This window comes from Xyrauchen texanus, chromosome 25 (assembly GCF_025860055.1).
Source record: "Xyrauchen texanus isolate HMW12.3.18 chromosome 25, RBS_HiC_50CHRs, whole genome shotgun sequence".
In the NCBI taxonomy this organism is placed as follows: domain Eukaryota; kingdom Metazoa; phylum Chordata; class Actinopteri; order Cypriniformes; family Catostomidae; genus Xyrauchen; species Xyrauchen texanus.
The window spans coordinates 13,389,184-13,402,142 of record NC_068300.1 but is presented as its reverse complement, the minus strand read 5'-3'; the positions used below and the strand labels follow the sequence as shown (position 1 = coordinate 13,402,142).

General features: G+C 36.4%; 1 protein-coding gene across 2 annotated transcripts in view; it reads right to left on the bottom strand.

Moving 5' to 3' along the window:
* The window catches only part of LOC127618704 (integrin alpha-5-like), a 74,298-nt gene that overhangs the window by 23,001 nt on the left and 38,338 nt on the right, over positions 1-12,959 (bottom strand). For both annotated transcript variants that reach the window (XM_052091305.1, XM_052091306.1), the window contains 9 exons: positions 11,386-11,439; positions 8,559-8,611; positions 8,201-8,409; positions 7,906-8,106; positions 7,480-7,525; positions 7,274-7,387; positions 5,692-5,747; positions 4,301-4,458; positions 1,014-1,151 (listed from right to left, as the gene is read on the bottom strand). In XM_052091305.1, the coding sequence (XP_051947265.1) occupies positions 1,014-1,151; positions 4,301-4,458; positions 5,692-5,747; positions 7,274-7,387; positions 7,480-7,525; positions 7,906-8,106; positions 8,201-8,409; positions 8,559-8,611; positions 11,386-11,439 (1,029 nt within the window). The remainder of the gene's footprint in view (positions 1-1,013; positions 1,152-4,300; positions 4,459-5,691; positions 5,748-7,273; positions 7,388-7,479; positions 7,526-7,905; positions 8,107-8,200; positions 8,410-8,558; positions 8,612-11,385; positions 11,440-12,959) is intronic.

Sequence of the window (12,959 nt, the reverse complement as noted above, 5' to 3'; positions counted from 1 at the left end):
GCCACAGAGACACAGTGTTAAAAGTTTTCGAGAATATTTACCTATGAATGGCTTGTTTATAGTTGTCTCTGCATATTAAGCTGGGATAGAATAAAGTATTTTACAACTGAAAAAGTTACATACTTCAGCTTTAACTAATGTTAATGAATACAATATTATTGTAAAGTGCTACAGATGGGCTACCCTAAAAGACCATGTCCACCTTTTAGCACAAGGTCTCCCACAATGTCTTTCTATGTGTAAGTTGTTATGGCTTAGGTGAATTGGCCAAGTGTACTACCACCCTATCCTCCACAGCTGGCTTTAGCACTACCAAAAACACAAATTCTTTGTCAACAAAAAGAAGCCTTACTATTGGCCTTAGAGCTATAGTCCTATGCAACTAAAGACCACATATGAGGTACGATTGAACTTTGATATGAATGAGAGAGCTTTATCTTAATCTTTTTGGTTTAAATATGAGAAAGCTTGAGGAGATCACTCCATCTGCAATGTTTCTAAAACCTCTGATTGGAATGTTTCTGCATTTGGTGAGGGTAGCCCATGTGTTCAGGGCAGTTTCAATAACTGCCAAGAGAAAACTGCCACCCAAAAAGTTAAACCCAAACAGAGGACATATGGACTATAAGGGCCCCGCCCAGAAAACAGAAATCTATTAACCCTCTATGATCTACACTGGAGTTTCCATAAAGCCCAACAAGCTACTCCAAGTAGGACAGTAAAAAGTTATTCGCCGTACACACTGCACATTTGCCCCTGCTCTCAAACAGCTTTCCAGACAATTTGGAGAATTTCCCAGATGTATGTCTTGAAAACGTGGAGGGGGTGTTTTCCCTTTTCCTAAAAGGAGAAACCCATAGATCTGGGTCATTTTACTACCGTACAAAAGGAAGGAGAGCACTGCTCCATGAGAGCAAGTAAATGATAACAGAATTTTCCTTTTTGAGTTAACTATCCCTTTAAGTGTCCTAAATCTTTTGGGGCCACTGTATATTGACATCAGATGTACATACTTTCTGTTCGATGAGCTCTGCTGTCTGGTAGTTGAGGATGGGTCTCAAGCCGTGTTTGTCTGCTGCTGCTTGTGGGTCCAGGCTGAAGTTGAGAGCGACGAAGATGGGAGACAATTTATCCCTGAACTCCTTCTCATCCTGCACTCAAACAGAGAGAAAAACAGAGTGAGAGTTTGTGAGAATGGACAGAAAGCAGGACGAGGTGACACTCTTAATACTAAGGTGCATTTTTGCCCATTAATACTAGCGTCTGTTGGCGCATCAGCTTAACTTATCTTACTTATCCTCAATACAATTTTAATACTTATCTTGTATTAAGAAATGGAAAATTCAATTAACTCTTTAAGCTCTGAAGGTGATTTAAAGATTTCCTGTTTCAGTGGCATGCCCAAAATTAAAGGCTTATTCATTCATTATAAAAAAAATAATAATAATAAAATTAAAAATAACAAAAAGGGTCAATTGTTTAGTATTATTTTAAATAAACCTTTTCAATGCTTAAAATAAATTCTGATTTGACATTATATATCTCAGGGAGTATCAGTCTTATATAGCTCAGAAAAACTGCTTTTGTTTTGTTCCCAATCATGTAAACTGTAAATTTGTAAAATTTTGTGTTGATACCTCAAAGCAATCAAAAGTTATAGCATTAAAAATATCATTTATTCTAGTTCCAAAAGGCCTTATCAAACAAATACTAAAATTAAATAATTGTAAATAAGAACTAATTACACCTTGCAAATACAACAATGACTAAAGGTATGCTCTTTCTCCAAAACATGCAAGCATGAGTAACGAGATTCTGTATAATTTTAACCCTCACTGAGTCTGTGAACTTGGCACCATCTCCTGTTGGCCATATGCATTTTGAGTGAACGATCCTCTCTGCCCATATTTGGATGACTTCCACCACTGGTTGCAGCAAACTGAATCTATACCTAGCCTATACCTAACCTAACCCTATACCATTGGTTTAGCGTTCCATGACACTGGACAACTACTACATAATTTCCAATTAAGTCATCTGATCCAGGAAACCAAACATGCTTTTAGGCCGATAGCACATTATGCCCTGTGCTTATAACACTGTGCTTCATCTGGATTATCTAATGATCTATGCATCTGATTAAGTTGTGTGTAGTCTCGTTTTAACGGGAATCCCCTCCTCCAAGTAAAAGCATGTTCTGTTTATTTTTTGTGAAGTTATAAGCAAAAAAGCAACACCTATTTACATCTAACATGTATGTTATAGACATGTACATAGCTATTACTTGGTATATTTTTTCTGTGAGTAAAACAAATATGCTGGTTGTAATCTATTCTGAGTGCTTTCCATCAACATATGACACATGGCTCAGGCCAATCTGATTTTAAAGGTGTACTAAGAAATTCTTTTAAAAATGTAATGAATAGAACACTTTACAAGTGTGTTTAAAATGTACGTGAAATTAGGAAATAAGATTATATCAGTGGCGAAATTAATAGTGAGAGACAATTTCAGCCTCAGCCTGAAACTGGCCTCTCAGCCTGGCCAAGCTGGCCTTAGCTGGTTTAAACTGGTCTCCCAGAGCACCGGCACCGGAACAAGTTTTGAAGCAGATGGTGCTTGATAAGGCAGCTGTCTTCGGTTTTGGATACTACTGGAACACTGTACTGGTTCAACTGTGTGTTCTTTTGTATGGGTCCCTCTTTTTTAGGTGTCTATTAAATAGTTTGACAGTCTTTTATTGTTTGTGTCTGCTTTCAACAGCATTACACAAGCACAATATGCCCTGTGTTTTATACCTATTTTAAATTGCATTTGACATTGTGTGACTTGAAGCGGTAAGGGTTAAAGTTATATCCTCATCCCCAATAATAGGATAAAAAGCAATATTTGACTTGATGACTGATCTTCATTATCAATCTTGTCTTACTGTGACAAATTTCCCTTTTGTAAGAAGAATAACACGAAACCCACATAGGTTTCAAAACATTGTTATTTTACTTTATAAGCTTGACAACATTGTGCATACAAAAAATGTAGCTGTATAACATTGTGAAAAATGTATATGGTCATTGTACGACTATCACATAAGTCATATCATGCAAGTTATGACTACTTACATAAACATCTGGACTTGTTGAGAACGGAACATCTCCTTATGGTTCAAAACGCATATATACAAACTACATAGATTGGCAGTGACAACTATCCAGCACACCCTCATCCACTTTCATTCATTTCTAGCTTTTGTTATTCAGGGTCCAGAGCTTTTTTTATTCATGTTCTGGGGCTTTTGTAGATCAGTAAATAGATGGACCAATCAGACATCTGCATATTTTCCCTTTTTTTTGTGCGAAAGGGCAAAATGGCACATGCAAAGGGCATCAGATGTTAAAACTACATTGAATTATAGTCCTTACCAGGAATATACTTTAATGTCTAATATTGTTTATGCTTGAGGACTTGCTATTGGCTGTTGTCATTGCATAATTTAATTAGGTATGTCTGTGCAGGTTTTGTGATTGTTTGGGGTTATTATTCATTAACATATAAAAGGAATCGTAGGTTATTTTTACGTTTTAAGTTTAATGTTAATTATGTCGTGTTATGTTATGACATGGGTTTATTTTGAGACTGTGTTCCTTTGAGTTGGATATGATACTGTTTGAGGGAGCGTCAGCAACTACGAAGCATTTAACTGTTACTACTAAATGAATTGGATGTTTCGTATCGTATTAATCGTACGAATCTCAAAACTATTCAATATTACAAAGTGTTTGAAACGCCACATGCAGGTGACACTTGGTGGTAAAATCACACGATATGGCTAATTTGAAATACGCTCCAAAGCATTTGTTTGAAGCAAATGACTTGTTAATGTTTCATAGCCTTATGAAGCGTGTTCTGCAAACGCTGATGCTTGCTCATGCAAGACATCAGTTTTATTATTGTTGTCTATCAAGAACAGGAACGCAATGACTCATAGCAGCTACTAGTCATTTCTATTAATTAAATTCCCAGCTTCATTTAATGTGTGCACCACAAGTGCTCATATTTTTATGTTAGCTGAAGTTCAGTTGAGGTTTAGGCTTAAAGAGTGCCCCTGTCCCAGTATGGCAAAGCTGGTGCTCAGCTGGTTTAACTGGTCAGCACAGTTGTCAAATGCCCCAAACCCTTCTAAAACCAGGAAACAGGCTAGAAGACCAGCTACAAATAACAAATCAGGCTTAGGCTGATCTAAGATGTTTGTTTTTCCATCAGGGACTGAAACTGTTTTTTTTTTTTTTTGTATAATGCTCACCCGCAAGAAGATCTTCGTTTCACTGCATAATCTGGCTCCATTTGGCACAGTTAGAGTTCTCTGTAGACTGGGTAGCTGGGTGTCTAAAAACAAAGCTCTCCGTACAGCCCCCTTCTGCTGAAGCTTCAGACGGTCCAGCTGCACATTAACGGTAAATTCTATAACACACACATTCATGGATACATTTACAATTTGTAGGGCATGATACCTTCACGTTGGCTCCACATACACAGGTGGCATCTTATAGCCTATTGGTCAGAGTTAACCTTTTCCACTGCAAGAGTGGACATTCTCCAAAAAAAATTCTTTAGAGATTCTTTTTATCATGATCCAACACCTGAAGAGAAGACTTATAAGAAAAGCTATTATGTTTCTGATCAAATGCCATAAGGGCATTAAGGAATTTGCTTGTGTTTGCAGCCCTGTTCGAAGTGTGTTGGGCACCTGTGCTCAGTTATGTGAGTGTGTGTAGTAGGTGTTATTCTTCGCACATAGTCAAGGCCTGTAATGGCAGGGCATATGGCAGTGTCATTAGCCCAGGGGGAAAATAGAGGGAAGTAATTACAAATAATTACAATGTAAAGGTAGCGTATGGACAAAGAATGGCTAATGGATGGAATGGGAACAGAAAAAGTAGGGAAGATACAGTTAGGGACAAAAAATGTTGATCTGTTTTAGTTTGTGAAGAAAACCTTGGATGAGGTGAAGAACCTGTGTGAGAAGGTTCACACCTGGGTCGTTTGGAGCATTTGTTTCCCTTAGTTTGGTATGCAATGAAATAATCGGTCCAAGACCACCTCAACAAAGTGAAATATTATATATATATATATATATATATATATATATATATATATATATATATATATATATATATATATATATATATATATATATATATATACACACACACACACACACACACACACACACACACACACACATTATATATTACTTCTTAGTTCTTCTTAAATTGAATATTAGAATGCAATAGTACTATATTTCAGATTTTTTATTATTATTATTATTATTATTATTATTATTATTATTATTATTATTAGACAGCGTACGTTTGTCTGGGTTAAATCCTAAAACCTTCACCTTTGCATAAAACAGTGTATGGTTAATTTTTTTTTTTTTTTTTTAAATGCTTTTCATTCTGTTATCACCAGGGAAATAAGATGCCAATCTCGGGTTGGCTAATCTCAACTCCCAAGATGGTCTGAGTTTATTTTACTTCAAAGGGACCGGTTCATTTAAAGCATTCAAATGTAAGCCAAAATTCATACAAACTGCTCTCAGATCCCAGTGTGAAAACACCTTAAGATGACTTCTCAAAGGGGCTTCTATACAGTAGGTAGGTAAACAGAAGCAGATGTGTCCTGCTGGCTTACCGAGAAAATCTGGTAGGTGCTTCCCATTGGCTGAGAGGCAGAAGCTCAGGTTGACACTGTAAGAGGCAGAACAGACAAATGATGAGAGATTAAATGGGTTTATTCAAATGATTCTCATTACAACTTTGGCTATCAAGCCCTTGCTATTAAGTTTCCTTCTGTTACATGGTTCGACAGATTGAAGGAAGACTGTAGTGGAATACTGTGTAATAGATCATATGAGGCATGCAGATATGTTTTCAGACAGGACATTGGGTTAAGGAGCATTTCAGTTGTCCCTGTTCAATATTAGTGTAACTGAATACTGGAAACTGATCTGATGTACTCAAAAAGGAAGTCTTTGAGAATTTTATTATGATCTGTGACACCACAGAGCCATCTAGCTGTCTGAGACAGAGAAAAGGGAAAAGAGAGACCAGCAGGTTTGAAAAGAAAGAAAGTTTGAAAGGAAGTTTGAAAGTTTAAAAAGAAAGTTCCAAAGTTTAATAAAAGATTGTTCGAAAGAAAGCCAGAAAAAGGATCAACAGAAAGAAAAAAAATTGAAAGAATGAAGTTCTTAATAAAGAAACAGAGAACAAGTTTGTTTGAAAGAAAGCAAGAAGTTAGAAAGAAATAAAGAGCATTTGTTTGAAAGTTTGTTAAAAAGGAAGCTTGTTCGACAGAAACAAAGAAAGTTTGTTCGAAAGAAAAGTTTGTTTGAAATACTGTTTATTCGAAAGAAAGCAAGTCATTTTTAAACAAAAAGAAAAGGTAACTAAGGAGAGTTAATACAAAACATACAAAAGAAATAAAATACACAATGGGCAGAGTGAAGTAGTGAAGAAAAAAAAAGAAAAGCACAATCCAGGTTACTCCTGACTTGTGCAATAAATGAAATGTGCTCCCATGTGTGTTTCTAAGCCTCAGTATGAGTGTATGTGCATGAGTGTGTTAGCTCACACGCATGTGTAGCTCAATGTGTCCTGATGTTTCCCAGCTGTGTTCCACCACAAAACAATATCTCATTCAAAGCCACTCTCTCTCTCCAACTTCCCCAAAAGCCTGTCTCCAAGCAACGAGTTGTAATCAAGACATGTGTATACAAACTCTCAGACAGACGCTTCACGTCACAGGGAGCACAGCCCAGAAGAATTTCCTTTCCTTCTACAGATAGGATGCATATTTCAAAGAACTGTGGGGAAAGACCATTTAATTCTTTTTCGACAGCTTCCTGGCTCACTCTCAACCAGCGTAGCATGTCCAAGCCATTTCTAAACAAAATTGCTGACAGCATAACTACACCCTTTTAGGCACCCTACCCGACATACAAAGCTTGACTGTGGATGAAGTAACCAATTCGATTTTTTAAATCCCTTTTTCAAGCAGCCCATGAAAAGTCAATTTCAATGCCATTTAATATTGTTCAGGAAGAAACATTTGACAAATTCCATAGTCATGATATTATCTCTTCAAGTACTACTGTCCGTTGAATCACTCTAAAAGTGATTAGCTCAACTATTAGCTCAAAGTTAGGATAAACTCAATGTCAGGCCTTATAATGTCTATTTACAGCTGTAAACTAGGAATAAAAAGGTAGACATACCAGGACACATGCAGGGTCTCATTCCCACGGTTTATGATGCAAACTTTCTCCTCTGGATTAATCATAGTTGGGTTAATACTTAGGGTTGCGCTGGTGTTAACAATTGGACGAGACCTGGAAAGGCATAAAAGGACAAAAGATCCAATTCATTAAATTCTTGTGCTGTCTTTAACATGATTTTACATTAGGAAAACACGGAATCTGACCTGTAAAGAACTGCAGTATCCACACCAAATGCACCAACAATGAGATCTTCAAAAAAAGAGAAATGGGAGAAGGGCCATAGTTTAGATTATGTTATTAAGTCACTTGCTGTTAAACTGTGGTGGTTAAACAGATTAATTATTCAGATTGAACATATTCTTGGTAAAAAAAATTATAAAATAGACAGCGCAATAAACAGAACAGAGTACAAAGTTCTTTTTAACTTGACAAAGCATCTAAAAAATATGGCGCTCCTGCACAAGACCTTTAAAAACAGCGAGAAAGTGCAACAGTCAATGATGACCATCTACCACATTTATAAAAAAAACACTGAATAATAGAAAAACAATTGAAAAACACAGCAGACAGATGTAATGTTCTGTGCGAACGGCCCCCCAAGACTTCTTACGCAAATTTTCTGCAGTTACCTGGGTAGCCGTTGTTATCCAAGTCCTTTCCTCCACGGAGGGCATAACCAAAACTGGCAGGCAGAGCTGAGAGTACGACTGAAGCCCATTGGCCGGCGATAACTTGAGAGGGCTTGTCCCCAAGACCTCCAGCGTGACCATTATAGATGAGCACCAAACCTTGTTTGTTTTCCCCACCAAACGGACAACTGATGGCCACATCTGTCAAAAGGACATAACGAATATGATCATTAGGATGGATGGACATTAAAGAATATGATCATTTGGATGGATGGATGGATGGATGTCCTCTCACCATTGTAGCCATCTTGATTAAGGTCCCCGAGGGGTGTGATTGAGCTTCCGAAACGGCCAAACATCTGAGTGCCGGTGAGGTGTGGTAGCTGAGGTGTGAGATCCAAAGGTCCGTTCTGCAGGTACACGTAGACCCGACCCAACTCCTCCAACCTCCCATCAGAGTCACGAACCATGAACATGGGAGCACCAACCAGCAGATCGGTCATCCTGGAGGTAATATCAACCACAAATTTAACAAATAAACAAATCTCACAGAATTGCAAAATGTGATCTGTAGAACATTGTGGAGTCAATTATCAAATGAATGAAATTCATGTTATGGTTTCAAGCATCTAAACCTAGTCATGGTGACTTACCCATCATTGTTAATGTCAGTAGTGGCGACTGCATAGCCATAATAGGATCCCATCTGAAACATTTAAGAATTACTACATTATTTAAATGCCAAATAATACCTTAGAAATAACTGATTTGTAGGTCAGATGTTCTCCATGACAACTGAAACCTAACCACTGTCATCCCAGACACTTAACTGATCTGAATCACCATGTACACTACTATTCAAAAGTCTTGACATACCTAACTCAATAATACAGTATGGGAATTATGTGTTGACCAAAAAGCATTAAACAAACCAAAACTATCTTATATTTTAGCTTCTTCAAAGTCTCGATTACAGCTCTGAAAACTCTGGGCATTCTCTCAATGAGGTGCCACTGTGGATGCATTTGAAGGAGTTCCCATGTACACTGGACACTTATTTGCTGCTTTCCTTTACTATCCAGTTGAAATAATCCATTTGAATTGTTAGTTTTGTAAATAAATTGCAGGCGCAATTTACATCAGTAAAACTGATCTAACAATTAAACATGAGACTTAAGATCAAAAGGTTTTTGGGAGCATGAGAAACAAATTTAGTCTTGTGTGTTCCAACTTTTGCTTATATAAGCTTCTATATGAAGAACAACAAACTATACACAAACAACTTGTGAATATCACATGGACAGTAACTTTGCATAATTTAGCCTAAGGCAAACACTGACATTTATTCCAGTGGTTATTTTATTTTAGTAGATGAAAAAGAGTTATTTGATAATTCAGATGTGGCTCTGTTCCCCAGCCCCCTGAGGCGGGCACACACAACTGCTTTTTGATTTGTATTTACTCAGCTGAGGCAATCAGAGCAGTTACAGGCCTCCAACAATTTCCATTTTCAAAACCATGGTGCTCGTTGATGGAACATTTGCCTGTAAGCACTCGCCTCCAATAATCTTCCTTTACTGCTTACCACAGAGCACTAAATCCTGCTTTAAAGGGACTTAAGGAAATTATTTTCCTTAAGAGTTACGGGTTGAGAAATGTCATAGTGGAATGAAGTTTTGCAAAGCAGAAAGTATTACATAACTACGGTTTATCCCATCAATTATGCATCACTTGATCAAACAAATAGTTGCATTTCTAGAATAGAAGAAAAAAATGGAAATATTGTAAACTACATTATTACAAATAATTACCAGTCAAAATCCTTTCTTTTTGCATATTTTAGTACCTATACAGTTGCCCAAAAAGTATTTTGACACTTTAGCCACTAACACATTTGTGCAGCTCGTAAGTGCACAAATGTGAAAACACAAAAAAACGTAAGTGTTCAAATATATTCTTGTGGCCATTGTAGGTTCTTCCAACAGTCATTTCCAGTATGACATCATTTTAGTATTCTACTGCAATACACTCCAAGCTGTAATTTGTAGGTTTATCATCTTTTAACCCTTTAGTCTCTATGGACTAGCCGGCAGGTCCTAAGCTACATTGCGGAAAAAAATGTTTACGCTTAAAAGCGTTAAAGTCTCTGTATACATACAGTAAGTCAGGCATATGAGGTATCATATGAAAGCTTAGAATCTCAACTTTCAGAGATAACCATCACTTCTGAATTTACAGTACTGTGCAGTAGTTTTAGGCACTTATGAAAAATGTTGCATAGTGAGGAAGTCTTCAAAAATAATGCCATAAATATTTTTCTTTTATCAGTTAATGTCATACAAACTCCAGTAACAAAAAGCTAACTCATTTATTTGGAGTGACCACCTTTTCTTTCAAAACAGCACTAATTATCCTAGGTACACATGGACAGATTTTTCTAGGTTGTTGGGAGATCGGTTGTTCCAAGCTTCTTGGAGAACTTGCCACAGTTCTTCAATCTATTTAGTCTGTCTCAATTTCTTCTGTCTCTTCATATAATCCCAGACTGACTCGATGCTGAGATCCATGCTCTGTGGGGGCCGTGCCATCTGTTGTAGGACTCCTTGTTCTACTTCTATTCAATTATATTTGCAAAGGGAATTTTGAAATCTAAAATGGATATTTCCTACTGATACACTAAAAGCAGAATATATAAAATAGCCATTTTAAGACAAATGTTTTTGTGAAAAATATAATGCACCCAAGACTAATGCACAGTACTGTATATTACTTAAAATAACAAAATAAGACCTCAAAACATTCACGTTGAAAATTAACCACAACAAAATATGCAATCCAAAAGGAAAAGCATGCAAAACAAATCATCAGAAAATATGTTTTCGACTACAGATGATAAATTATTTTACATCATCGCAAAGGGGAGGATCTCAGCTCTCGAATGGCACCTCGATTAAGCTTCTAGCCCATAAAGAGTCAAAAATATTCAATGAAACAACAAGGGTGGTGCTTGAACTGAAAATTAGACTGCATATCTACGGACGAGCGCCACCTACATTTCAAATCTGTATATTGGGATGGAATGTGATAGAGAAATTGTTATTTTTTCTAGTGCTTTCTGCCACCTAGTGGAATTAAATAAGACTTTTCAGAGTGAGGTTGAATTAACGGAACCTGAATTACAAAAAATATATTTATTTCAGTTTATCATAAACTTATAAACACAATATTATTTATGAATAATTTGAGTTTTTTGTTTTTGAGCGGTTCACTGTTAAATTAGAGCATTTTTTTGCAATTAGTCCACAGTATTTGTGAATGGTGAGCTTTTATTATTTTAATTATTAATGGTGAGCTTTTATAAATTGCGGACAGCAGCCCAAAAATCCACAAGAGTTTAATGGGAAAAATGATCTGGAATTTGTTTTAATGTTAATCTTAAAAGCAATGAAAAAAATGCCATCTGATGTTAATTGAACTTACCTGCTCACCAGTGAAGTTTTTCAGCATATCCAGCGAACCATTGAGAATAGAAACCTGACAATACAAACAACAAATGATTATGCTATCATAACAATCTTTGGTTAAAGGAATACTTTCTTTAGGTTTGGATTTAGTCCAACACAACATATTAAAAATGTCTTTGATCTGCAATTGTTTTGAGCAAATAGTTATCTGGTTAAATTCACCTTAATGGATTTGCTTGGGAAGGACGATTTACATTGTCTTGGACTTACACTGACAAAGCATCATTCAAACTCAATGGCTTTCAGTTACAGATGCCATTGTAGAAATTGACTATTCACAGCCAGCCAGGATTCATTAAATCCCTATGTGAAAGCATCCAATAACGGGGCGGTTACGGAGTAAGTGTAATCAGAGTAAGTAGTATTCAGCTGGTCATGTGATTCTAACATGGCAGCCCCTATGAGGGAACCCTCTCCATGCAGAATAAAACAGCTTTCATAAAGTTACTGATATGACTGAAGGGAATTTCTAAAGTTATTTATTACTCATATAATATTATTTCTTTGACTAAAAACAAATGTCAGAAATCAAGTGAATATGCTTCTACTGACAAGGGCAGATTATTATTGACCCTCACATCAATAATCTTTGAAGACTGTCTACGTTTCACGTTATTTCTAGAGACAGTTATTATACCTCTATAAGAGCACTGCTTAGCGTGAAATAAACCTCAATTATCTAGCGATACAGAATGTTATGGTAAAGGAAAGATTAGCATTGTTTTTGATGATCAAATTTAGCATGTCCATGAATACTGTATTTGAAGAAATTGTTTTGTTTCCAAGAAACCAACATTTACTCGTAGTTTTTTTGCCTTTGCCGGTCTTTTCTGTCTTCTTGCTTGAAAAAAGTTGCTTCAAACCTTTTTTGCTTCTTCAGCAGTACAGCTACTGGATCTAGGAGTATGTTCCATTTGGTTTTCACCATGACAAATTCCTTGTGTGTAAGCAAACTTGACAATACAGCTCATTCTGTTTCATTTCGCTCTTTGCGTCACCAAACAACAATGTTCTAAGCATAGCTAAGTATATCTACACAGGTGGCAGCCAATGAGCACGAGGATACTCTTTTTCGACGTTTAGTGAAACACCGTGGTCATGTGATTTCAACATGGCGAAACACATTGAAGGGGGTGACCCGCACCATGCAGAATAAAACACTTTATATAGAAAACTATTATGAGTACAGTCTTCATCTGTCATCAGTGTACACCATTCAGATCGCTCATAAGAACACAATTAATTTGTTAATGAGTAAAACTTTTTAAATTGGCTCCAAACTACTGAATACACCTTTAAATGAGTATAAAATTACTGAGTGCACATTTAAACAAATGCTGCAATTCTGATGCAATTCTGCTGCAGTGGGTCTCTGAGAAACTGTTATAATTTTGAATAAAAAGTAATGCTGTCAGTCAATTACATTTTTTAATCGTGATTAATCACATACATTTTCATGGTTAATCTGAGATTTTGAAAGTGCTTAAATTTTACTCTAAATACTCTATAGAGAGTATATTTTGAGTCAAA